Here is a 26,616-nt window from a genome sequence, read left to right on the forward strand (position 1 = left end):
TTCTATTAACTATCATATTAATCACATTTCATGATTTCTTTCTAAATGCCAAATCACATGCATATATCTAGTACGATAACGAGTCAATGCATAACGAAAATTTAGGTGGAACAGGAATCAAAAGAAAAATGATGCAATGTAGACTCTAATAATATATCTAACACATACATACTCCTGTTTGTTTATCACATGCACACTCACACTAGAAATCACTCCGACACAAAGTTATAGTAGTATAATCATCTCTAATCATCTCTATTTATCATCATTATACTCATATCCAATATTAACCTAATTTTATGTATGATAAAAATATGCTCGACTGTAATCATCTCTAGATAAAGTCATATAATAATGTTGGAGGCCAAAACATGCATGTACATAATATATAATATAACCTAATTTGAGAAAGGCGTCTCGTGGATAAGACTACTTACCACCACTGCAAATACCAAACAACCACTCATTCACGTTGCTACGACAATTATCAAGCCTCAATAGCTAAGTCCACGGGATCCTGAACAGGGGGTCGAAATCTGAAATTATTTAAGTACTATGATGTTAGCCGTTTATCTGATTAAAATCCGTTCATGTAATATATGATGATTTAGAATGTTTTAGAATTTCTACTTATCTTTATTACTAGCTAGAATTTTAATTACAGATAAAAATAAAAATAAAAATATAGATGAAAACCTAACTATAATTATATCTTGATTAATTAAAGATTACTTTATAAAGTAATAAATAAATACATAAGCCTAGTATTTTATTTATTACAAAAATAACAATATATAATAAATTAATAGAATTACTTAAAATGTATATCATAAGAATATTAGAATATAAATCTAATAATTATGATTTACAAATCTATCTATTAATCTAATATACATATAAGTAAATAAATAAATAAATATAAGTATTACCTATATTTATGTGTAATAGTTTATAACCTAATTAATCATCAATAAACTTTAATTAACAATAATCATAATGATCAATACGTATTATTATTAAAATAAATAATGTCTAAATCTATTTGTATTAATTAAGACAGAAATACCTAAATAAATAAATAATAAAATTAAAAAGGATAATGTATCACTAGTACTAGTGCTGGGCTTGGCCCAGCAGTGTCCTACTACAGTGCTGGGCCGAGCCCAGCACTGTTGTAGAAAATTAAGAAGAGAAGAAGCACCTGAGGAGCCCAGCACTGTTGTAGAAAATTAAGAAGAGAAGAACCACATGAGGAAGAAGAAGAAGAAAAGAAGGAAGAAGAAGGAAGAAGAAGAAGAGAAGAGAAGAAGAGAAGAAGGGAAGAAAGAGTAGGGAGGTGCAGACCCGGGCCGGCGGGGAGGGCATCGGCAGATGGTGGCCAGCCAGCTGCCAGCCTCTCGCTGGCGGCTCAGCTCCGACGGGCCCGAGCCTAAAGTAAGAAAAAGAGAAAGTGAGTGAGAGAGAGAGATATAGTGAAAGAGAGAAAGGGAGAGAGAGAGTGAGAGAGAGAGAGGAGGCTCACCGTGTTAGTGGAGGTGGCGGCGGCGGTCGCAGGCCGACGCCAAGAGAGAGAGAGAGAGAAAAAAAAAAGAGAGAGAGAAAGATATTTAGAGGGAGAGAGAGATATCAATCAAATAGTGATAGTTAGATCTTGAGATATCAATCAAATAGTGATCGAAGGGCAAAGAAATCTTAACTTGATAGCCGTTCAATGGCTAGATAGGGTTAGGTTAATTCCTTGGTGTGAAGAGGCAGAAGTCGTTGTAGAAGGGAGGGATTAAGAGTTAGAGGAAGTCGACCAAAGACTTGAGCGGTCAAAGGAAGAAGATATGAGAGGGTGCCAATAGCTAGAGCAAGAAGAGAAGAAGATAAATGCCAACTTTAATTATTAGATTAAAATTCTAATTAAGGTTTCTTTCATATATTTATAAAGGCTTACCTTAGAGACCGGAACAACTAAGTTAAAATCCTAACAAACTAATTAAAGCAGTATTCCTTATCTTCTCAGATTAAGATCTCGTTTCGCCGCAGTTAAATTTCGAATCTAAAGAAGTCGTGAATACCAAACTTATAGATCTGGAGGCTAGAGATCTTATCCAATTGGTTTGATAGGCTTAGTATATATATTAAACCCTAATTCCCGCATTCCCAAATTCCAATCCCTTTCAATCTGCCTCCTCCTCCTCTTTTGAGGCGCCGCCTCGTCCATGACGAGGTGCACCGCGTCGATGTCCTCGTACGTGGTTGTGAGGCGGACGAGGTTGGGGTGATGCTGGGGTCATGCCATTCCTCAAGGACTACCTCCTCTCCGGTGGTGGCCTTACTTAACCTCTCGATCTCCTCTCGCGAAGCTCTCATGGCGACCTTGATCCTCCTCGATGCGCTTGCCGCCGCCCTTCGCCTCCCACTGTCCTCGGTCCCCGCCTAGCACACTGCAGCAACATTCTACAGCCTTCTCTCTATCTACTCCTACCGCCCCGACGACATGATGGCGACCTCGCAGTGGACGCTGTTGACATCAACGACTGTTCGGAGCTTCTGCTTGGGGATGGATTTGCATGCTAGGTTTTCAGAGCCTCGGAGGTCTGCTTGTCGGTGCAGAGGCGGGTAACATTGAACTTACCGTGGTCGAGCTCGGAGCCGAGGAGGTATTTATCGGAGTGGCGGACACGACGGTGGACCACATCCTTGAGAAAGATGAAAGGAGGGGAGGAGCACGCCATGTAACGACAAATTTCTTCCATCCTAATTGTCATCCTAATTGTCATCATAATATCGACACAGTCATCTCAAAACGCAGAACAAGTTCATCGCCGTACCAAGCCTATGTGAACACTGCATTTCCTTACACGTGTGTCTCTCTAATTCGCGAGCTCTCCGAAATCGCTTTAGTTGTCACGTGAATAAAGGTTTGGATTTTGTATAAAATAAAATTGGTTTCACCCTCTTTAATACTAGCTACCATTATCACAAGATGCCAAGTACATATTTTGTATAAAAAATGGCATCAATGCCTTGGAATTACGCTCGCCGACGAGCCGCAAGGGGTTGGCTAATTCAGGTTAAATAATTTTTGGCTTGGTTGGAGGCTTGGAGCTCGATCCACTCGGCTTGAATAAGATTTAATAATAGATTTAATTTAGGCTTGAGCTAATATTAAGGCTTACTGGAGCCGGCTCACTCAGATCGGCTCATTTACACCCCTATCCCGAACCCAGAAAATGATTCAGCCCAAGAAAAGGTCCACTAATGGCCCTACTATGCAACCTTTAGTCCAATGATTTAATTCCCAGGTTTTCATTTCCATGATAGGTTTTATTTTCTGAAATTAATTTATTAAAATAGGCGAGTTTCTTAAACAAAAAAAACCATGGAAACAAAAGCAGGGGCATTATTGGAAAATACAGCATTATTTAGAACAGGACAGTGTTAGACTATCACTTCATTATTGAATTCTACGTTGACTTGATACTCCGGATATCAAGGAAATTCGTAATTATAAAGATCGGACGGTCCAGAGAAGAGCCCGTACTGATTAGGCGTTTCTTAAAAGCGTTAATAATAGATTCGGAAACCCTAAACCGAGGAGGACTCCACCTCCTCCATCGCCTATATAAACCACGGCGTCGCCCTCGCTTCCACCCTCCTTTTCTCTCTCCTCTTCCGCCTCCTGTTCTCGAGCTAGGGTTAGGGTTTGCTCCGGAGAGTGAGACATCATGCTTGTCTATCAGGATCTCCTCACAGGTATGGATTCGTGAATCTGCGTGTTTTCTTCCTTAAACGCGATTATTATTCTTCTTCTTTTTCTTTGCTTGTTTTGCTTTTAAGCGTTGGATCTGAAGGAGCAATGTCATCTATTAGTGGTTTTTGTGAGTACGTGATGCCTGATGTTGTTTCCGGAAGTCTGCATTTAGTTAGATCATGCGTACTTATATTTGATAGATTTCAGGGAAGTTTATGATAATTTACTCTCTTCTAGACTCTCTTTTCAGTGTAGTTCTTGAGATGGATGCTAGGGAAATAGCTTGGTATTTTTAAGTTAGATCGATATTAAGGTAGTTGTAAAGAGGATCATCAGTGGAATTCGTATATTCCTGCTGTTTTACCCTGAAAGTAAGAATAGACATAAGAGATGTTATTCTTTGGCTGAAGTGTACGATGGTCTCAAAGGCTCACTAGGGTCTGAAGACATTTAGGAGAGAAGGATAGAATAGTAGGCAGGAGAAGAGTTGATGTATAGTGTAATGATGCTCTTAAATATGTTAGCACATAATTCAATAAGTTTGTGATGCTCAATTTTGTATCTTAAAGAGCACAAGAGGGGTTGGCTTATTGTTTGACTTGGGTAATTCAATGGAAAAGTGTTATCTTTCAGAAATAGTGATCTTGTTGTACTGCATAGGACAAGTGCTATGCATGTTCTTACAAACAACTCCTAGATTGTTGAAATGGCTTCTCCATATAGAAGATGGCAGAGAAACCTTGGAGGCTTCTCTGAGATATTTTATTATGATATTCTTTAGAATATGTTTTAACTCATAAGTGGCTGCATTTGGTTGTCCAGTAGAATTGTTTTAGTTCGTTAATTAAACTGTGTGAAGAAAAATTAGTGTTACTATGTACCTGTGGGTGGCTCTTTAAAGAGAAGAGAAAGTAATCTAGGAGCATCATTGTGTTTTTCTTAGTCAATAATGAAAGTAATGTGCTGCTATGGGTTAAATCTTCTCAAGTGTGCAAGAAGGCATAGCTAAACAAACATTATTATTTAACCTCATTTCAACAGATGGATCATCATGGATGCTATCAAATAATAAAGCAAATGCAGGAAATGTGGGTTAATTATATTTTACCTAGGACTTCATGTCTGCCCCTTTGGCTTTTCTTCTATGCCTATAGGAAGTAGTCAAGTACCTTTGAACTCATCACCAGTTAAAGCTATTCAGTTATGTGGGTTTTAGTTTTTCAGGTGAATGCTGTCTGGGTATGGAAATAGTAGGTCAGCATATCCGATAGTTTTTATCTTAGATATTTGTAACAAGATGCAACCGAGGCAGAGCTTCAGTTGCTTATGTGGGACTCTGCTGTTCTTCTGAAAACAATAAATTCTACTGTTAAGTTTTTTCTTTTCATTTTGTCATTATTGGTACTTATTTTATTTTGCTCATCCAGATACTATCAGAAGCCTTCGTCTATCTGAGCAATCATTAGAATTTATATCTCAAGGATTCACGTCTACAATTCCTTACAAGAATACTGTAATACTTGCATATAGAATCTGAGAATTATTAAATATTGATTGTGTGCTAGCATATTCTTCTGAATGCCTGTGTGGTTTAATTCTATGTTGAGAATTGTTTTATTTGACGGTGTACATGAAAAGTGTGGTGTGTATATTGTCCACTCAATCTCCTGCTATTATCTGCTGCTTAGAAATGATTAATAGGTAGATGTGTTTGTAATTTGGAAATCATTTAAAGATTATGGGTATTTGTATATTTCAGGTGACGAGCTTTTGTCAGATTCCTTTCCTTACAAGGAAATTGAAAATGGCATGCTATGGGAAGTTGAGGGAAAGGTGAACCTAGCTTTATTATTCATATGATGCTGATATTGCAATACTTTCTGAATTTGAAATCCCTTTCTAATTTTGAGTGTTCTGGATCTTATACTTTTCTGTTAAATTGCAGTGGGTTGTTCAAGGAGCTGTTGATGTAGACATCGGTGCAAACCCTTCTGCTGAAGGTGCCGGTGAAGATGAAGGAGTTGATGACCAAGCTGTGAAGGTGGTTGATATTGTTGACACCTTTCGACTTCAGGTTGCTACATGTTTTTCTTTTCTTGTGAATATGATCTTTAATAAATGTGCGGAAAAAAATAAAATTATAATTTGTGATGCCAACTCCTCTTGTTCACACAGGAGCAACCATCTTTTGATAAGAAACAGTTTGTGACCTTCATGAAGCGGTACATCAAACTTTTGACTCCTAAATTGGATTCCGAGAAACAGGAGTTATTCAAGAAGCACATTGAAGGAGCTACCAAGTATTTGCTTCCAAAGCTTAGCGACCTACAGTTGTAAGTGACCTATTGGATTCTCTTTTAATTTTTTGAAGAATTGATTCTGATATTTGATTGGTGTAGTTGTGTGCTGATTGTTGTATAGCATTAGTCAGTTAAGATTATGATTTTCTTAATGGTGTTAGTGATGTTGTGGAAGTAGTTATGAATAATACTGCAGAAATGTGTTTCTGTTGGTATGATTATATGCTCTGCTTGTAAAGGTACATAGCTTCTCAGTTCAGTATGTCTTGCCACTGGCGCCTATGGAAATTACCATCTCCTTGGTCATAGATTATAATTACTAATATCCATAATCCTGAAAAGTAGTGTATTATGATCTGAAATTCATGCATGGGGTTTTCTTTTTTTGCTGTCCTCACAAGTAGTTAACTGCCCAGTTTGTTCAACTTTTCTGGCAAATGGTTAGATGTAGACAATTTCAACCTGATAACTATTTAATGGTAGCCAAGAAACTGTTCATCTTCATTCACTGAAGTTATTCCATCTATTTTAACAGCTTTGTGGGTGAGAGCATGCATGATGATGGCAGCATGGTCTTCGCATACTACAAAGAAGGCGCCACTGATCCAACATTCCTCTACTTCGCTTATTCCTTGAAGGAGGTCAAATGCTAAAGGGATCCATGTCTACCTCGTTGGTCTTCCATTTTTAGGTTGACTACTGCAGACCGAGTATTGCTCGCCTTCCGTTCTCTCTATGCTCGTGATTGGATTTTGCTAGTGCGTGTATTTTGGAATTTATTTATTTTATGGTGGAATAAATTGCTATTCTATTTAGTAAACTTCGTCTCTTGGCATGGATTCGGGCATTCGGCACACATGATAACTTTGACTTCTCGTTTCCGTTGCTTGTGGAAAACGCATCACACTATGATTCAATTCTCAAAGGCAAACTACATATATCATTAATATAAATAAGTTGGCATCTCACACATTTGCACTCATTTATTTATACGTTACTATTTATGTGTAGTCGTGGAGACTGCTTCTCTCTCATTTTGCTTGGGTTTCTTCACAATGGCCACGGTGCAGTGAGCATGGTGAGCACAGTAGTCACTTACGCTTCCCAGCAATGCTCTGCAAAGAGAAGCATCAAATATTCTTGCACCGTATGATTGTATTTTTAGCCATCTGAAGGTCTTTAATACGAAACTAACACAAGATCACAAAGTAAGAGCTGGAAAAGCTATCTCCGCTAAAGTTCATGTATAAAGTTCACGTCTAACGTTCTCCTGCTTACAAGAATCAGCAGGCTTATCTTCGAAAGGTTGAACAATGTGAGAGCAAATAGCGAAATTTTAGATAATCAAACTGTTGTTATACCACAAAATTCCCAGTTGCCTAATCTTAATCTATCGCACTGGTACCACGAATCGTCAAGAATTCTTGCACAAGAATATAATAAAGAAAAGGGAAAAAAAGAAAGAGAGAAGACAATAGACCTTTTAACTGCTCCATAGCCATGGCTGCCCACCACTAACATATCAGCCTGGTGGTTCTTAACTGACTTGCAGAGAACATTTCTTGCGTCGCCTTCCTTCACTTCCAGAACAGCACTAACCTGTGGGCTGTGGCAGTTTTAGTAAGGGATAATTACATTTAGACTATTAGCTATTTTCTCATAAATTTACTCATTTATTTTTTTTAGCACTTTGATTCATTAACTATCTAAAATCTTCAAAATGCCTATTTTCCGTTAACACGGTTTAAAGGATGAAAGATATAGATAGTTGAGTATGTCAAAGTTTTCTGTAAAAATGGACGATAATTTTATATTAGTTTTACAAGAAAAATAAAATTAAAAAGTTTTATGTTTCCTTTTATTTTACAAGAAAAATAAAAAAAATTATGTTAAAATGAATAATAGTTGTTTGGGTCTATGTGCAATTAACCATTTAAATAAACTATGAACTAATCAAAACTGAGAAAAAAAAAAAGCTATTTAGTTTCATCCATGTAGCACACTAGCACTAATCCTAGAAGAATAAAGATTACAGCCAAACTCAAACTCAAACTCAATTGAATTAAAACCCTTCCCCTGCTTCTAAAATCTTGAACACAGAGGAAAAAAACCTCTAGAATACCAGAATAATTACCGAATTGGTAAGACAAAGCTTGCTTGCCTTCTCCACAACCATCTCTCCTATCTTCCTCAATTCCACATCCAAAGATGGCAGAATCTCGGAAAATCCTGCACCCACCCCAGAATGGTGCGATAAAAATCCAATACAAGATCAAAAAGGGATATATGTTACAAATCAAACTCTATTACTTTAAAATGAGAAAAATAAGAAGAACAACAAATAGTGAATTAAATAAGCAAAACTACTTTTGATACACCGATGTTGGATCGGTAGCACTATTATAATAAAACAATAGTGTATGACACACTAACAATAAAAATCTTGAAAAATATTCACAAATTTAATTACCTACAATTTAAAGACAAATGTAACGGGCTTTGGTAATTTAATTTAAAAATATCATAGTTACCACTATATTATTTAATATAGTAATATAATTATCAATAAAATCATTGTGGTTTTTTAAAATATCATTTTGCTAGTTTAGTTATATCTAATCAGTCACAACTAGAATATTTAAAAAAGATTATTTTGTCCTTCTATAAAATGTTTAAAAACTATTCATTTTTAACCCAATATTATAATACATGAAAAACAATCTTGTTCATGCAAAATAAAAATTATTGATGAATATTATACACACTAAGAAAAGTATTTTGATGTTTGTTAACTTTAACAAAATACGTTAAGAAAACTCTATAAATATTTTGTTAAAAAATTAATTCTCAAAAATTTAATCATTATAGCAATTTCGAAAGAATCGACTGATTTCCGTAGCAATTATAATATTTTAGAAAATATAGTCGCAATTATAACATCTTAAAGTTTTCAGTGACAATTTAAAAAAAAAAAATATTAATAATAAAATATTAGAGAGGACAAAACAGGACCTAAACCGTAATAAATAGAGAAGACAGGGTGCAAAATGAGAAAAACTTAGAACGACAATGGTGGTACCGTCACCGGGCGCATCGAGGTTGACGATGGAGGCTGGTGAGGGCTTGGCGTGGACGACGACGAGCTTAAACAACCCTGAGCTCGACCCGGAGAAGAAGCGGCGAAGAGTCCACTCCAGGGCGTATTCGCTGTGCTCCCCTTCGTCGACCCCCACCACCACCACCGCCATAGCCGCCGCCATTTCTTTTCCAACCCAAGTGGTTTTGTCGATGTCCAGACCGCTTAGATTTTGTTTGAGCTGGACGTTACGTGGACTACAACAGATGAGTAGATACTGCCACGTGGATCTTTGGCCATCTAGCTGGAGACCCACGAGAGCCATTACATGGCCCCCCTCAAATTATTACCGTTTTGTACGTTCTCTGAACATACGCATAAACCGCTAAACTAAAAGATTTAATACGGGATATTCTCTTTTTACTATCGTGATTTAACCCAGTGGAGAAAAGGAAGAGACTAACTCCATTATTATTATTAATAAATTGTAATTTTTGGTGTATTTTATCAACTCAAAATAAGTATTCAGACATGGGAGAATCAAACGAAGCACTGATAACCGAAGATGAGATATAGGATTTAGGAACCATTACTTCGATAAAACTGTACAACCCCATAAGCTAAGCTATACACTAAATACAAAGAGGTCTGGTCCTCTTCACTGCTTCTGCTTGGGTCCCTTCACAATAACAACGGAGCACGGTGCTTGATGAGCACAGTAATCACTCACGCTTCCCAGGAACGCTCTGCATGCAGCCATGCATACGTACAAAGGCAACGAACGCATCAGGTGGAATTAAGATGACGTTAATTAACAAACTAATCTCATATTATAGAAGTTAAAAAGAAAAGAAAAGAAAAGAAAAGGAAAGGAAAAAGATTTGCCTTTTAATTGCTCCATAGCCATGGCTTCCAACGACCAACATATCTGCCTGGTGCTTCTCAGCTGCGTTGCAGAGAACATTCCTTGCGTCTCCTTCCACCACTTCAACAAGAGCACTAACCTGTGTGCCAATGTTCATCAACAAGTGATTCTTTTGCTTGATATGGAAAGGAAAAGGGAAGGGTACACGAGAAAGCAAAATGAACTCTAGCGGAGTATTACAACTAATGCTTCAAACCAATTTAGAGTCTGGAATCGTTGTGTTTCCTGTTTGTGTTCAATTATTTATAGGGATAATTAAATTACACCTATTTTCTCTGAGGGGTCATCAGAATGCATACCGAATTGGCGAGGCAGAGCTTCCTCGCCTTCTCCACCACCATCTCGGCCACCTTCCAGAGATCCGCGTCGACAAACGGCAGCATGTCCGCAGATCCTGAGCCCACCCACCCACCCCAAAAAGGAGCGATTTTTATCACTCATCAAGTCAGAATAGCCGATCCAGAGAAAATCCCAATGGGAAACGAACAATGAGCCATAGGAGAAGTATAGGATGGCATTAGTTTACCGGGACCATCGAAGCCGACGAAGGAAGCGGGCGAGGGCTTGGCGTGGACGACGACGAGCTTGAACGATCCCTGGCTCGCGTCGCAGAAGAAACGGTGAAGTGTCCACTCGAGGGCGTACTCGCTATGCTCGCTCTCGTCGACTCCTACCACCACCACTGTCTTCAGCACCTCCGCTTCCATCGACGCCGGCGCCGTCATTTTTCCCGACCTCGCAGAGTATTATGGCGGAGCATTGCGACGGTTCTTAAGAGTGATCGACACGATACGTGGACAAACAAAAGAGAATGGTAATTGACGCGTGGATTTTGTTGCCACGTGGCTCCTACATTTGATTTCTTTACAATGTTATATTTAATAATAATAGTTATTATCCTTTCCACGTGTATATCCGCAGTATTATATATTAGAGTATTTGACTAAACCAAGCTTTCTCAGATCTATCTTCTAAACTTATTATTATTTTTTTTCAAAACAAGTCTCTTTTGAACTCTTTTAACTGCCTATCCTATTAGTAAAGAGAATGAGGAGAGGAATCTAATATATTTCTCTAATTTACCTATAGACCGATAAGCAACGTCTTTTCATCAGGTCAGAAAAGACCATTTTTTAGTATTAAGATTTCTAGAGGATTGTGATTGATTAAAAACTCACTATATTGTTGATGTATACAATTTCCTACTTCTAATAAAAGAACAGTAGATTTCTACTACTAAACCTTGGTTCGAACAAGTATTACAAGCTTAATTGTACTTTCTCAATAGAAAGAGTTCATGAAACATCAGCACAAAATTTCCCTTGAGCACTCAAGGAGGCACAACCAAGACAACCACAGGATGGTTATAGAAGTGGGACTATGAAGCGATGAAGTGCTTTCCCTTCACATGATACCTTTGGCATAGCTTCTTCAGAATAGCCACGGAGTGCTGCATAGAGTTCAGCTTTGTATCCCTGAACATTGCCTGCAAAAAAAGCACCATCATTTACTTCACCATGCCTAAGAAAGTTGATAGATATCCAAAGGCAGTTTTACAAGGAAGGGATGATCATTTATAGCATAACAATAGGGTAAGCTCACCTCATAGTCCTCTCCATGCTTCTCTATTAGTCTGCCAATGTGAGCACGCTGCATGGTTGTCAGCGGTGGCAGCGGCGCAGATTTACCATCCCTCCTCTTCTTTCCAAGAACATATTTCAGATCTACATATTGTGGAAGAAGAAATAAATTGTAAAATAGGTTTATTTCCATGGTTAACAATTAGCAAGACAAGGTTTTGTCACTGAATCTGCTAATTACAACCAATAACCGAACCCTTACTCCCCAACTATATAACATCGACTAGAAAAGAGTCTTAATGTGCATGTCCACATCCATGCCGCCATTGGTGAATACGTTATTTCCACAGGATTCCACTATAAATCAGTGATTTCACTCAAGAGTGAGACCTAGACAGATTATCAAGTTGGTGCAAGTCTCAGAAGTAGCATCCGATGCATAACTAGGCCGTGCCAACATAAACTAGCATGCCATGAATCTGGCTACGTAACAAGGCAGAAGCTAGAGAGGACGAGATGAAAAACTCATAGTATCACCTCATGAAGTATTGAAGCAAGTTAGCCAGACACAACAGGGAAACTACCAAGAGGGTAATGGAAAATGATATGCAGGAGGCTCTCAAGTACACATGAAATTGGCTTTATTTGACTCCGTGTTCAAAACAGTAGGATTACATTCATTGAAGCCAGCTTAACAAGCTTATAGAACTGCATCTGGTATGGGACTCTAAACAGGTAGTTTCTCAGAGTGACTTAATAAATCTCATCAACGTTTCTAAATAGAGGAGCACAACACTTGGAGGACAAGGAAATAGTGGAGAAACACAGACCCATAGTAGCTCAGTTTAAGAATAGAAAGAAATTATATATATATATATATAGCACCCATATGAACAAAGGAATATATCTGCCAACTAGGCAGCTAAAAATGCCAGAAAGGTCTAGTAATCAGGACTACTCCTGGGAGTTTGGGTTCTCTTACTTTTTGACGTTTCACAGACCACGAGCATATAGAGATATTAGTTGAAAACTTGAAATCAGCTTCTCATTGACTAATCACATAAGATAAGAGATCAAAAATAGATAAACCAAGGAGATGTTCTCTGACGAGCTAAGAACCCTGGAAATAATCCCAACTTCACCATGTATAGCATAGACTTACAGGATCACATCTGAATTCAAGGTTGTGTCAATTGATTTGAATCATCGATGAGAAAGCATGCAGTGGAAGACAATTACGAGAATCCTATACGACATTCTAAAGTCTAAACAATCCAAATGCTGACTAGACTTAGATGGCGATTGTGGATGTCTAAAACCCAAAAGAGCGATTAAAATTTTCTACTAGGTCAATTTTGATCACCAGCTGAAATCCTCTTTTTTCGTACAAATAACCTTAGAATCCTACTGCTTCAGTGTATAATGAGAATTTAACTGCTTTTGCTATTTACTATCGAGATACTACTTTTGTTGCTCCCTATTCAAGAGATACTAGATTATGGAGCTAGAGAAGTTTATATTTTAAAAACAAGTTATATCAAATTATTCTCCATCACTAGTAAGCCCATTTCCAAGATCACATGATAACAAAGTATACTGAACTAAAATGCAGTCAGTCTAATATAGATACGGAAGACAGAAAATTTGTTCAATTAGGAGATCATTTACAATGGGTGGATGGTAGGAGTGTCAAAATAAATGAGTGGCTCGGGCTTGGCTCATGCTCAACTCGGTTGAAGCTCAGGCTCGGGCTCGACTTTGCTCAAACAGAGTCGAGCCTGAGCTTATTTTTTCAACTCGATTTAAATTTCGAGCCGAGCCTAAGCCAATTCGCTCAAGCTCGGCATTATAGGCTCATTTACACCCACATTGCTTTAATTGTTATACACGCAACCTATAACCTAGCTACAAAACTCTTAACTTATTGCATTAGTCAAGAAGACAAGACACCTTGCAAATTGAGAAATTGCATACTTGCACTTAATGGACAAGGCAAGTAGTGAAGTGGGTTAATTTTTTCCAATCTACCCTCTCCTTGTAACAAAATTATTTGGGAACGAAATGAAAATCTTTTTATTATTAGCTTTATGTAGCTAAAAATTACTTTCAACTGCCATTATCATAATTATGATACTATTTCTGTACTATTTTAAGCCCAATTATGTACTAAATTTTTCTGGAATGTTTAGATTAAAAGGTGAATGATATTCAACTCGTTTTCTTTATTCATATCCATTTTCTAGAAGCCTCTATACATATAATCTCACCAGGATTCTAATAAAAAAAGGACAAGAAGATGAGAAGAGAAAGGGTGTTCTTGTTCTCCTCCTCCTTCGGCAAGGCGCTGCCGCCACGTACTCCTCCATCCTCCTCTTTCGGCAAGCCATCTTCTCCTCCTTCGGCCTACTTCTCCATCCGCCTCCTCCTCTTCCTCCAATCAGGCTCGGGCTCGGCTCGGGCCTAAGCTCGTGCTAGGCTCAAGTTGAGCTGAGTCAAGCCTAAATATCAAACTAGGCTCAAAATTAATTTGAATCTAAGCCTGAGCTAGAGCCAGGCTCAGTTCTTTAACACCCCTAGTGGATAAATATGGAATTTCCACATGACAAATAAAGAAACTAAATCACAATGCAACATGGATCCCGAGCTTTAACCTAACAGTTGTATAACAACATAACTAAAGGTTTCAGCGTATCATCCTCAATTACTCAATACTACCAAATTCTACTACATCGTGAGAATAAATTAGAGAAATCATAACTTGCACTAACAACTAAAAAGAAAGATCAAACTTTAAGCTATAGGACCATCAAAAAGTCAAGTCAAGATTTAGGGGGGCGAACACTAATTGGTCAACTAACCGTCGTTCTCGAGGTCACTGCCGCTGTCGATGGGGTCGAACTCGGAGACGGGCGCGACCTCCCTTTCGGGCACTTGGAGGGAGGAGCTCTGCACGATTTGCGGCGTCCGGGCGCGGACTCCGAGGAAGTTGGGGTTGGAGACGACGCCGAAGGCACGGTAGTTGCGTATGACACTTCCCTTCGCATCCCACCCCTTCGCGTCCTCTTCGGCGACGGCGGCCGCGAGCGACGGCGGGATGGTGACTGCAGGCTTGAAGACGCCAGGATTCTTCCTAGGGAGGCCCACGCGGACCTTGGGCCGCGAGTTCTTGTACTTGCGCCGGGATCTCCCCATCGAACTCCCTCTCTTCTCGAGCTCTTCGTGGGTTAGGTTAGGTTTTTCGGAGAGGCTAGGGTTTTGAAGCGGGGTATACTGTTCGAGGGTGGCGACTTGGACGCGAGAGGTGGGGGGAGGTGCGTGGCATGCTTCTAAAACTTCTAGGCCTTGGGCTCCCGAGCTTGTCTCCACTCTCCATTGGTGGGCCGAACCGGATAGGTACATAATCTTATCAGCCGTCTATTGTTGTTATTCCGACACGAATAAAGATAAAACGGATAGCAAACGTGATAACTCTATTGTTCTGTGGGATCCCATTGGAATAACTCACATTTGATTTGTTTATCTATAATGACTATGTATAACATTTGTCAATCAACACGCGAGTGAAAGACCCTTCCTAGTTTTGTTTGTGATATTTTACTCCTTAAATTTTTTTCATAATTTTATTTGTGAAAGTTATAATTATATTTTATCCAAACTGAAAACTAATATTTTTTTTTCATCAGGTACTTATTAACGATAAAATTATAAATTTTTTTAACATACTAGACTTCAAATAATAAATATATAACAAATACATTCTGTCTAAAATCTAATCAATATTATTTTAAATATGTTTAAAAGTTCATTTAATTCTCTATATCGATCTTCAAATTAAATATATAGACCATAATAAGGTTAAAATATAATTTCACCAAGATAATGAGCTTGTCACAGTTAAGATGAGATAGCCAGTGGTTGTGCCCACCTATTTTGCATTTGGTAAAATGCCAAGGAGAAAAGTAAGCGTTGTGACAAAACAAAATAAAAATAAAGATTAGAACTTCTCAGGTATCCAACTGATTTAATGTCTACAGAAAGAAGGCTAATAACATAGTTCCCTCATCTCTTCCTATCATTGACAAAAGGTTCTCTAGGGTTTTCTTCAATCACACAAAGCAGAGCAACCGTGCATCCTACGATTCAGCATTCACACAACAAGCTAACTATGCAACTTAATGAGACGCCTCTAAAAGATGGCATTTTACTTCACTTGATCCTCATCAGCCACGGCCACGTCCTCCACCTGTTAATTTTTCCCCAAACAAAGAAATTACCATTACTTATTTAAAGGTAAAATTAGCACCCTTTTTTTAAAAAAAATCAATGAATGAATTGGTGCTACGTACCTCGGCCACCAACACCTCTGCCACCAACTCCACCCCTTCCGCGGCCACCACCTTTGCTGCCTCCATCCTCTTGACCACGGCCAATACCTTTTGCAGGCCTCCCGCTCCCACCACCACCATCTTCTCTTCCTCGGCCCCTTCCACGGCCTACACCTGGTGGCTTCCTATCTGTGCAGAGAGATGATTCAGGTATCAGGACAATAAAGAGATAAAAGGAAACACCAGAGTATGTCCAAATGCTGCATAGATGACAGAACTAGCATCTCTGGTTGGTGTGACAATTTAACCCTTTTATAGATGGGCACAATCAATAATTTAATTGTGATCAACTGCATCTGTCCAATTTTGTTTTAAATGCTGTAACTGGCACTTCTAAGCAATAAAATTCGATCTATGACCTTGTTAATTAAAGGAGTCAAGCCTCTCCTAGCAGATAAAATTCTCTTGAAATATTGAAGTACAAGAGAGGCTTAAGAAAATTACCTGCGCGGCTCTTTGAGGTTTCTTCTTGAACCTTGTCGATCACCTGAGCACGTAACGAGCAACTTTGGTAAGCAAGCAGAGGAAAGGATGATACAGTGTGATCAGAGTCATCAGACAAATGTAGGATTGAATAGAAGCAAATGGAAATCATATAATAGACAGTATACCGTCACATGAATTCTGGATGGGGGGGTTTGAATTGATGAGGGTATTTATAACATGGAAGTAGTAGAAATTATTTCACCAGCTCAACCAAAATTTTGAGGGGCAGACAAGACAAGAGGGTAGATTCAAGATGGACATTTTATTCAATATTGTGGGCCAAACACTAAAACCCAACATGGAGTTCTAAAGCAAACATAGAACATGTTTGATGCTAATAACATCATAATACCCCATATGTTTCCATACGTTTATCATTTCATGAATTCTTCCCTAAGCTTATGCAGAGTTCAATTGGCTACATGTTAGCTAACAAATTACCGGTACTGCTCCTAAATTTGCTTATTTACAAAATACAAATCAACCAATCATGCAATAATAGGCAAGCAAGATAAAACAGCCAGAATTTATGCCAAATAATTTATTGTCAAGCAATTATATGAGTTGAAAATAACCAAGCAAGAGTAAGCTAAGCTTGGATCCTCCAACAAATGAACCAACAGTTATAAATTGAGCTTGCATCTTGAGTTAAGTCCAAGTAGCTTGTGAACCAGCGAGCTCATTCGACACATGAAGTTGTAGACGTAGAATTCCTTCTCATACGATACACCAGTAGCTTAAGAGAAACAGGAGAAACAAGAGGATGAATGTATAATACTTCCAGCGTGCTAGTAAGATAGCTGGGATGATGAAATAATAAACCACCAGTATCCAAAGAATAATCTATTATGCTTCAATGGTTCAACCCATGATCAAATGGTTGAATGACTTGAGTCTAAGGCCTAAGAACTTGCTAGTCAAATGTCCAGACAATGTGAACAGAAGATGTAAGGTTCGTTCAGAAAGACTTCCTTAAATTGGGACGGCAGATTAATTTTTTAACTTGAGCAGCTGAAATTTAGAGCCAACTAGTCGTCAACTGACTCAATCCCACCCAAAACGAAATAGAAAAATAAAAGAAAAAAAAATCAACAAAAATCCATGTCACTGACAATAAGCAATGTTCTGGAAGTCTCCAATTAGCCATGTGGTGTGCCAATGTAAAAAAGACTGAGAGGGAGAAAAAAAGGAATTACTATTACGGTCAACAAGGCTTTTCATTGTTGTCATATTGGTAACTACTAACTAGGACTCATATTTCTGAAAGTATCAACATTCTTATAGCTCTTGTGCAAAAAGGAAGAATGCTAGTTATAGCAACTTTCACTTAGACCAAATTTGTACTGCTAACAAGAATGGAGTGCAGAAGAGGAAGTGTAACAAGAAATCAGATATGTCCAAACATCTAGGACATAAGAAAAGGGACACAAAATTTAAGATACATAAGGGATGAGCACATTTATCCATGTGAAGATGAATGTGCAAAAATTCATATTGTTTCTCTAGAACCCATAAAAGTTCCTTTAGATCAGCAATAACATCTTCCACCATGTATCCTGAAGGAATCTAAGTTAAACAGTGAAGTAACATGAGACATAATTAACAAATACCAGCTCAAATATTTCCTTTGCACTACTCATAATAAAACTACATGTGAAATGCATTTAAAAATTTGGAATGCACACCTCATCAGGAACTCGAAGATACTTTATAGTGTTCCCACGGATGTAACATTCCGGCATTCTCCAAAACCTATCACCATCCTACAATCACAACGACATCCTATAAGAAACAAAAAAACTAAGCCAGATTATCCCCAGCAGACACGTATAAGATAACTTAAAGCATTAAGAAAGCACAAAAATTATAAAAGAACACCTTTGAAGTACAAATAACTTCTCGAAGGTGAATGTTCATCCAGGTATCACAATTCACCAAGTGCCCATTGTATGTCTCCCCGTTCTTCAACTCCACAAGCTAAACCATCAATTCGACGCATCAATCTAAACGGCAAGAAAGGGAAGGAAAGAAAAAAAAAAAAAACTATCCTATATCAAATAAATAAGCACAACATAATTGATCTGCCTTACCATAGGATGCCCTTGAGCTGTCTTCAAGAGCGACAGAGGAAGCTGGAAACATTACAAAACTTTCAATTTTAGAATACAAAAACATGATTAATTTCCCGAAAAATTAGAACTTTTCATATATTTTTTAAAAAGAAACCCTAACCCAGCAAACAATCCTAATGCTACAGAATCGAATCGAATCGAATTAGAAGAAACGGGAAAAGGTACCATCTTTCCAAGTTCCGGAGATCAAATGAGCTAAAGTCAATACTAGCCCAGCAACGAAGAAGACGGATTGCAAGAGATATAACGAGATCGAAAACTCCCAAATCCGCACGTCGTAATAGAGATGGAACTAAGATCTTTGAGGACTGGACGAAGATGCTGGACCAAAAGCCCGTTATAATATTTGTGGAAGGAAGAACCCTAGTCTTTCTGGGAGAGAAGATTCCTGAGCCCTAACGTAAGAAGAGGACGGCAAAGCCAAGTAGGCAGAACCTCTCCGTCGCGGCTTAGAGTATTTAACACTAATTACTTGGTCGTATTTATCGTTACGACATATGAGTGCGTGGAAACGACAATTCAAAATATCATATATGTCATTACTATTCTTAATAACAATAATAATAATTTATATCTCTTAAACAATTTTTTTATTTTCTATACAAATATCTCTAATTATTTTTTACTTAATAATGTTGGAGATTAATTTGGAGATAGTGCTGAAAGAATTAGTATTAGTTAAATAATAAAAAAATATGACTATGTATGATTATTATTTATTTTTATATAAATTATAATTATGAAATATGTAAATTCTACGGTGTATAAAAAAATAACAAAAATTGTTAATATTTTTTTTACTATTGTTGCTTCTTGTTCTTAATTATTATTCTTCTTCTATTTTTTTTACAAGTTTCTTTAATAACTTTTAAAATGATAAAATAAGAGATTAATTAAAAATATTGTGGGATGATTAAAATTGGTTAAATAACTAAAAATATGATTTTGCATGATTTTTATTTATTTCTATATAAATTCTACTAAAAATAATAGAAATTATTAATATATTTATAAAATTATATTATATTTATGAAAGTTGTTAATATATTTTTCGTATTCTTCTTCTATTATTTTTTCTTTTTTCTGTTGCTTATTCTTCTATCTCTTACTATTTTTCATTTATTTTATACAAGTTTTATAATTGCTTAGAAATAATAGTGAGATAATCAGAATTAGTTAAATAATTAAAAGCATGACTACACACAATTTTTATTTATTTATATATAAATTATAATTACAAAGTATGTAAATTCTACTGTCCGTAGACAAACACAATAAAATTTGTTAATATATTTGCCAAACTTATTAATATTTATTTTTATTCTTCTTATGATGTATCTTTTTAATCACTTTTTAATTAATAAAATAAGAAATTAATTGAAGATAGTGGTTCGATAATTAGTCTCTTATTGATTATAACGAGACTAGTTATCTCACAACTATTTCTTATTAACCTTTTATTTTATTAGTTAAATAACAATTAGAAAAAATAAGAAGAAAGCAGTAGAAAAGGAAAAATAAAATAATACATGTAACTTTTCTCTATTCTTACGTTATCTCATCAACATCTAATAAATATTAAATAACAAAATAGCAAATTTGAGGAAATTTCTTATTATCTTCAACACTTTGTTCGGGAGATTAAAAATAAAAAATAAAAAATAAAAATAAAAATAAAAAATGTAATTATGAGGATAAGTTTTAAAATAATTACGAGGAATTTCGATTTTGAAGATTACGAGGAAATTAGAAAAATCTTTCTTTTAATGTCTGTGACATTCTGGTGACTATTAATTAATATAAGTATTTTAGATTCGATTTTGTTTAATAAATTAATACAATAGAAGGGAAAAACCTCCCCCTCTCTTGTCCTCATCCTTCCATTCCGACTCTTTCCCCTCCCATTTTCGACCCCACTCCGATTAATTCATCTCCAACCTCCGACCTCCCATCTCTAAATTATATCAAAACCCTAACTGCCTTTCACTACCGCTCTCTCTAACACTAGAGGGAGGAAGAGAAAGATATATGGATTATAGAGGGAGAAGGTTTGTATAGCGCCTAATGCCTCCCATCTCCCCCGAAGCCCAACACGTATCGCCGCAGATAGAGCTGGAACCGTCGCCTCCGCACCCCCCACGGCCACGGCACCTACCTGCCGGCCGCCGGCGATCCGCAGGAATGCCCACCGTCCCACCACTGCCGGACCCACCGCCGCCCCCGCCGCAGCCTTCCCAGCCGTCCGATGACGATCGCGAAGGGGGAGGCGATCTCAGAGCTATCGATTGCAACCTCGCCTCGCTCTGCGAGCACATACAGGCGGAGGGGTTCAACTCGGGCGCTTTCTCGGATGTTGCGGTGCAGGCGATGGGCTCCACGTACCGCCTCCATCGCCTCATCCTTTCGCGTAGTTCCTACTTCAGGCGAGTTGGGTTGAGGGAGTTGTTGATTTTTCATTTTTGGAAGTTTGGATGGGTTTAATTGGAAAATGTGACTCTTTTTTTTGGGGGGGGGGGGGGGTCAATCAAGTAGCGACCTTGTGTTAGGAAGCTTCTGGTTGGGAAAAATGGAACTTTAGGATAGTAGCATGCAATCTGTTTTTATTTGGGATAGTGGACATGGAAAATTAGGTTAATACACTTCCCGACCACCTGCTTTTCCTCAATTCTCCTTTTATCATTGCCTCAACACTCCCTTTTTACTCTTCTTTGTAAAAAAATATGAAGTACACTAAGGAAAAACCAGTATCTGGAAGTCCTAAATGCTTTGTCATAGGCAGTGCTAATGATTATCCCGTAGTTTGGCATATCTAGTGTTTTTATTCTGTTAAAGAGAGTATATCTTTGATGTCATGAACAGTGGCAAACAATTCTCTGATCCGGAATTTTGGGATCAATTGGCAGGAATATGCTCCATGGTCCTTGGAAGGAGGCTGGAGCGCCGACTGTAGTCTTGCATATAGATGATGCTAATGTCAACTCAGAGGCGATTTCTATAGCTTTGGCTTATCTATACGGACACCAACCCAAGCTAAATGATAGCAATGCATTCCGAGTTCTTGCTGCTGCTTCTTTTCTTGACCTTCAGGTTTCTGAAATTTTTTATTTAGTGGGCTCTCGATTATATATTTGTCATTCTATTATTTTAGATTCCTAATAGGATTTTCTTGTAGCATTTATGTGCAATTTGCACAGACTTTATCATTTCTGAGCTGTGGATATCAAACTTTTTGCAATACCAGGTAAATTCCAATTACTTGGAAAATTTCTTGCCTGCTTTGGTGAAATGAAATCTCAGGGTACTTTTAGTCTGATTACATTTGCTTTCATTGTTAGGTGTTTGCAGAAAGCCAAGATTACGGTATTCATGGAGAACGCGTTCGAAATGCTTGCTGGGGTTACCTTTGTCAAAGTGCCACCATGGAATTAAGAGAGGCATGTAGAATGCATGAGGATCATGTCAATTTCTGTGTCTCATGTACATGATATTCTTGCTAGGATTCTATGTTAAATAGTACTACAAACACAACTCAATTACAACTAGTCCTTTAATTTTCTCTTAACATCCTCCACAGTACTTAGGATCTGATCCTCTTGAGGGAATAACATCTGCCTTTTGTGTTCAATGCACACATGCTCGTTTGAAAGCCTTATGAGGAAGTATGGAGATAGTTGAGTAGAAACTTTTGCATTGAAATGTTGGAAGTGTCTAATGAGCTCACTGCTCAGTAGGGGACCAACATTCATAGTAAGTTATTTCATAGTAACTCAATATTAGGTGGCAGAGTGCATAAGTGCATTTTAAGGGGGCACAATTGTCGATACTAGGTGGTTGACCTGAGGTTCTCTTGAATTCATACTAAAGGCAATAAAATCTTTCTGAAGAAAATTATTTTACGTGCAGATTGTGTTGAAATTAATGGCTAAGATCTTTACTAGACCAGCCAAATAATGTTTCACTATGTTTGATGTTGATCTACATCATGCAATGATTCCAATCCTTGACATAAATTGTGTAGCCAAACTAATATATATGTATATATATATATTATATGATATGTGAAATTACTTATTTAGGCTAATTTCTTATGTTAAATAAATAGCATATAAAAGCATTTTTTCCCACCTCAGTTAGGAAGTCATTGAGATCTTTTACACACTCTGCAGGAAGTAGTCTAATATTGTAGATTTGATTTCTTTTCCTTTTATACTACAAGAGAAACTGGCTGTTTACTTGTTCTGTATTCTCCTGTTTGCCTCGTTCTGCTTCCCTTTGTATTAACTTGTGTGTTACTCCAAATATGATTTTGAATGTAGGTTCTCCCAAAACTTTCTTCTCAAACTTTGCATGTGCTCCTTACATCAGATGAACTATGGGTACCTAATGAGGAGAAACGGTATGTAACATACCATTAACCTGCAATCTGTTCCCATAACTCGTGACCATAATTCATCAATCTTCAATTATTGGAAGGTTTGAACTAGCATTATGCACACTACTAGCAAAATGTGCCATTTCGGAGGCAGCACATGCTGGGGAAGAGAACTTAGGACATAAAAGTGCTCAAAATACTCGAGATGAGCTTCCAGATTATGTGGTAGACTTTGAGGCATCCGTTGCTCATTCCAAACCAGTACAAGTTCAAGAAACAACTTGCTCTAAACCAGTGCAAGATTCACAATATGTGCTCAAAATGGAGAAACCCATCACATTGACTTCTTTAGCTGACACAAATTCAGTAAGAGCATCCTGTTCTTATGCTGAACCACAGATTGGTGTTGAGACAATCAGAGCAAGGGATAATGATACTGCTACTGAAGGACCAGCAGGAGAAAGCACATGCTACCATTTAAACAGTAATACCTGGATCCCTGGGGATCAGTCTAGGGACTGCTCCTCAACGAGCAGGTTTATAAATGAAGCCATGCCTAATGATTGGGGAAGATGCAGCATGCCAACATGGGGTGGCAGGATAGTAGGTAGGAGACAAATTAAAAGTTCCACGGGAAACCCTTGTGTAAATGGTGATGAATATGATGCATTTGTGAATATATTTGAAGGTGGTTCTCTCCTCTACTCTAATATGTCCTTTGAGGCACTTCTAAATGTTAGGAAGCAACTAGAAGAATTAGGATTTCCATGCAAAGCTGTCAACGATGGTCTTTGGCTACAGGTAAGGATTTCCATGCAAAACACTTAAATTTTGTGGCTAGAATTTGAGGTTAGGAGGATATAATGTCTAAAGCATTTTATCTATTCATGCAGATGCTTCTATGTCACAGAGTGCAAGCAGTAGGTGCTGATACTTGCAGAAATTGCTGTCTTACAAGTAACATATGTGCTTGTAGACAGGCGTATGGATATTCACATGGAGGCAGTCCAAGGGGCTATTACAGGCAGGAGCATGATAGAAATGTTACTTCTGGCAATATTGGTAACATTTACCTTGCAGAGGCACAAGGTGATGGGAGTGGTTTATTTGGACCTGTGCGTGTTCACGTGAGAGGGGCAATTGATGGACTCGCAGGCATAGGGCGAGGGACCACATACGTGTCTGGTACAGCTTGGCTACCAACACGCTATGTTTTCTCCCGTGTTCCATTTGGGACAGGAAACAGAAATTGCCAGCAGTCAGTTGCTAATGATGAATCAGAACCTAGAGTTGATCTTAATGGTGAAATTTCAGGAGATGGCCTAACTGCATTGGTTGGTCTTAGCCACGGTAACAATTCCGTTCATGTTAACAATGAGCAAACAGCAAGAGTCTATGAACCAGATCTGCAAAATAGATATGGTGGGGCTGCCTCTGTTTCGAGTGCTTCTGCTGGGATTTCAGTACAGATGCTAGAACCACAGGAACATGCTCTTGGACTTGATTGGGAAAGTTCTGAGGGTTCGTCCATATCCTTGGATATGAAAACACCACTACGTCACTTCCCTCCATTTCGCTTTGGGTAAAATTTCACTCTTCTTTTTGACCTATTAAGTTTCTTGATGATACTATCCTGCATAAATCATGCAAGGAAGTCCCTAATATTTAATTGGGTGGTCTAGGCTAGGTTGATACCTTTTCTTCCATAATCATCATGTTGGATAAAATTTTCTGCCACAGCCTGATAACTTGGCTTTTTTAAATTAGCATGGTTGGTGTTCAAGATGAACTTTATCCAAGTATTAACTGTAGAGATTGTCTGTAACAATCGGCGCATGCCATGCTGAGAGAATGATAACTCTGGCACAAGGCATAGGGGCATATATCATGAGTACACCCATCTTTTCAGTTGTTGGTTGATATTAATCTGACCATCCTTTGATAACTTCTGAAAGGATATAGTGTTCACTTTTCTGTTATTTCTTTCGAGCTTGTTTGGTTTGAGGCTAAGCTCCGAATTTAATTAGTTGGTCTTATTTCTTAGTCTTGATTTTTTTAAAGTGAACTTAATTAGGTATAAAAATAAATAAAAAAGATGTTTGGTTATTGAACTAAGAAGTTAGAGATCTCTGAACCAGTTCAGGGATCCTCCTTGAACTCAAACCAAACAGGCCCTTAAAAAAGATGTTTTGACTTTTGAGTAACCGTCGAGGGACGTCACTGTTGACTATTAAAGCCTTTGCCTTTTATATGGCACTTCAAGGTATGAATTATTGGAATTAAATAGTTATAGGACATAATATCCTTCTGATTCCCTAGTTTAGAGGGGTTTAGGATGAAAGGAAGTCCAGACTCCAGATTATGCACTTGAATCCAAAATGTGCTATTTACAGGATTCATCCTCTTATAATAACACTTTTTTTACACTGGATGATTCTTTTTTCCCCCTTTTTGTTTTGCTGCCTGAGAAATTCTAGTTGTAGAATGCATCTCTTTTTAGCATTTAGTAGCAATAAAACTGTTAGTTTGTCAACTTGTAGGCAATCACTTCAGCTACCGTTAGATGGTTAAGTATTAATTTAACATCCACTTGCAAGGCACTTCCTTGGTAAAATGATTATAGTAGTAACTAAGTTGATAATCTCTCCTGAAATTAGGGTGGAATTTGAAGATGTGCACAGGCTTACTGATGGCCAAGTTAAACATTCTCTGGAAGTCTTCTATGCAGGTTCACTGTGGAAGGTTTGTAAGTTTGCTCGTCTGTTTCTGCAGGAATATCTTTTTTCTTTCTGATGTTAATACTAAAAAGCTTGAGTCTGTTATAGGTGAGTGTTCAGGCATTTAATGATGAAGACCCTCAAGGACGTCGCACACTTGGTAATATGTCCTCTGAATATAATCGTACTGGAGCATTTTAAGTAATTACATCATTATAAGTAGAATAACTGGAAGGAAGAAACTAATCCACTTCTTTGAAACAATTGGTATGCAGGATTGTTTCTCCACAGACGCAAGGCTGAGATGACTGATTCCTTAAGGAAGGTCAGTTCATATGCTATGGTAATCATCCTTGATGTTCTATCCACTAACTTTTCTTTTCTCAGGTGCAAATGTACATAGACTCGAGAGAGAAGGTGACAGCCCGCTACCAGGTAAATTACTTCTCATGGCCCTTTTTATTTCATTTCTTTTGGTCCTGCTGTTAGTTGTTGGTGCCATATTTACAAGTTACAAGTACATGAACCCATCGCGATAATTGCTGTTCACAGTTAATTTGTCCATCAAAGAGGGAAGTTATGGTGTTTGGAAGCTTTAAGCAGGCCGGCACGCTTCTACCTAAAGCTCCGAAGGGGTGGGGTTGGCGCACTGCGCTGTTATTTGATGAGCTTGCAGATCTCCTACAGGGTGGAGCCTTGCGAGTTACTGCTGTGGTGCAGCTAGTGTGAGCTTAAGCTGCTGGAAGAAAATTCTCTCAATGTTGTCAATTCTAAAGCATACATTTATTGATAAATTGACATGTATATCTGGAACAGCAAAGTCATTCCTTTCAATCCATTTATATTGCCAAATCGAACTGGTTATCTTGAAAGTTTTCTTCTTGATTTGCGGTACTTTACA

At 37.7% G+C, this 26,616-nt stretch overlaps 6 protein-coding genes across 6 annotated transcripts; 2 read left to right on the forward strand and 4 right to left on the reverse strand.

Annotated features, from left to right (window-relative positions):
* The first annotated feature begins 3,583 nt into the window (after positions 1–3,583).
* Positions 3,584–6,862, forward strand: LOC140788524 (translationally-controlled tumor protein homolog). The gene is made up of 5 exons (XM_073137794.1): positions 3,584–3,744; positions 5,502–5,575; positions 5,688–5,816; positions 5,918–6,075; positions 6,578–6,862. The coding sequence occupies exons 1-5, from the start codon at positions 3,717–3,719 to the stop codon at positions 6,693–6,695; spliced, it is 507 nt and encodes a 168-aa protein (XP_072993895.1). The 5' UTR covers positions 3,584–3,716; the 3' UTR covers positions 6,696–6,862.
* A 177-nt stretch (positions 6,863–7,039) lies between these two features.
* LOC140802601 (universal stress protein A-like protein) lies at positions 7,040–9,302 on the reverse strand. Its single transcript, XM_073158146.1, has 4 exons — positions 9,122–9,302; positions 8,177–8,271; positions 7,523–7,641; positions 7,040–7,157 (listed from the first exon to the last, which is right to left on the reverse strand). Exons 1-4 carry the CDS (start codon positions 9,300–9,302, stop codon positions 7,040–7,042), a joined length of 513 nt encoding a protein of 170 aa, XP_073014247.1.
* Positions 9,303–9,776: 474 nt separating this feature from the next.
* Positions 9,777–10,815, reverse strand: LOC140788534 (universal stress protein A-like protein). Its single transcript, XM_073137805.1, has 4 exons — positions 10,570–10,815; positions 10,343–10,437; positions 10,004–10,122; positions 9,777–9,864 (listed from the first exon to the last, which is right to left on the reverse strand). The coding sequence occupies exons 1-4, from the start codon at positions 10,766–10,768 to the stop codon at positions 9,777–9,779; spliced, it is 501 nt and encodes a 166-aa protein (XP_072993906.1). The 5' UTR covers positions 10,769–10,815.
* Positions 10,816–11,249: 434 nt separating this feature from the next.
* LOC140788517 (uncharacterized) lies at positions 11,250–14,999 on the reverse strand. Its single transcript, XM_073137786.1, has 3 exons — positions 14,482–14,999; positions 11,646–11,767; positions 11,250–11,529 (listed from the first exon to the last, which is right to left on the reverse strand). Exons 1-3 carry the CDS (start codon positions 14,813–14,815, stop codon positions 11,422–11,424), a joined length of 564 nt encoding a protein of 187 aa, XP_072993887.1. The 5' UTR covers positions 14,816–14,999; the 3' UTR covers positions 11,250–11,421.
* A 606-nt stretch (positions 15,000–15,605) lies between these two features.
* LOC140798833 (probable U6 snRNA-associated Sm-like protein LSm4) lies at positions 15,606–19,116 on the reverse strand. The gene is made up of 7 exons (XM_073152914.1): positions 18,792–19,116; positions 18,585–18,626; positions 18,373–18,471; positions 18,180–18,257; positions 16,453–16,495; positions 15,970–16,137; positions 15,606–15,866 (listed from the first exon to the last, which is right to left on the reverse strand). The coding sequence occupies exons 1-7, from the start codon at positions 18,792–18,794 to the stop codon at positions 15,844–15,846; spliced, it is 456 nt and encodes a 151-aa protein (XP_073009015.1). The 5' UTR covers positions 18,795–19,116; the 3' UTR covers positions 15,606–15,843.
* Positions 19,117–20,466: 1,350 nt separating this feature from the next.
* Positions 20,467–26,567, forward strand: LOC140792700 (uncharacterized). Its single transcript, XM_073143857.1, has 12 exons — positions 20,467–21,049; positions 21,530–21,713; positions 21,799–21,867; positions 21,962–22,060; positions 22,943–23,022; positions 23,100–23,799; positions 23,892–24,580; positions 25,656–25,740; positions 25,824–25,875; positions 25,991–26,040; positions 26,103–26,150; positions 26,268–26,567. The coding sequence occupies exons 1-12, from the start codon at positions 20,691–20,693 to the stop codon at positions 26,442–26,444; spliced, it is 2,592 nt and encodes an 863-aa protein (XP_072999958.1). The 5' UTR covers positions 20,467–20,690; the 3' UTR covers positions 26,445–26,567.
* The last annotated feature ends 49 nt before the right edge of the window (positions 26,568–26,616 follow it).

Source organism: Typha latifolia, chromosome 1 (genome assembly GCF_019914945.1).
Source record: "Typha latifolia isolate L0001 chromosome 1, TyphaL0001v2, whole genome shotgun sequence".
Classification (NCBI taxonomy): domain Eukaryota; kingdom Viridiplantae; phylum Streptophyta; class Magnoliopsida; order Poales; family Typhaceae; genus Typha; species Typha latifolia.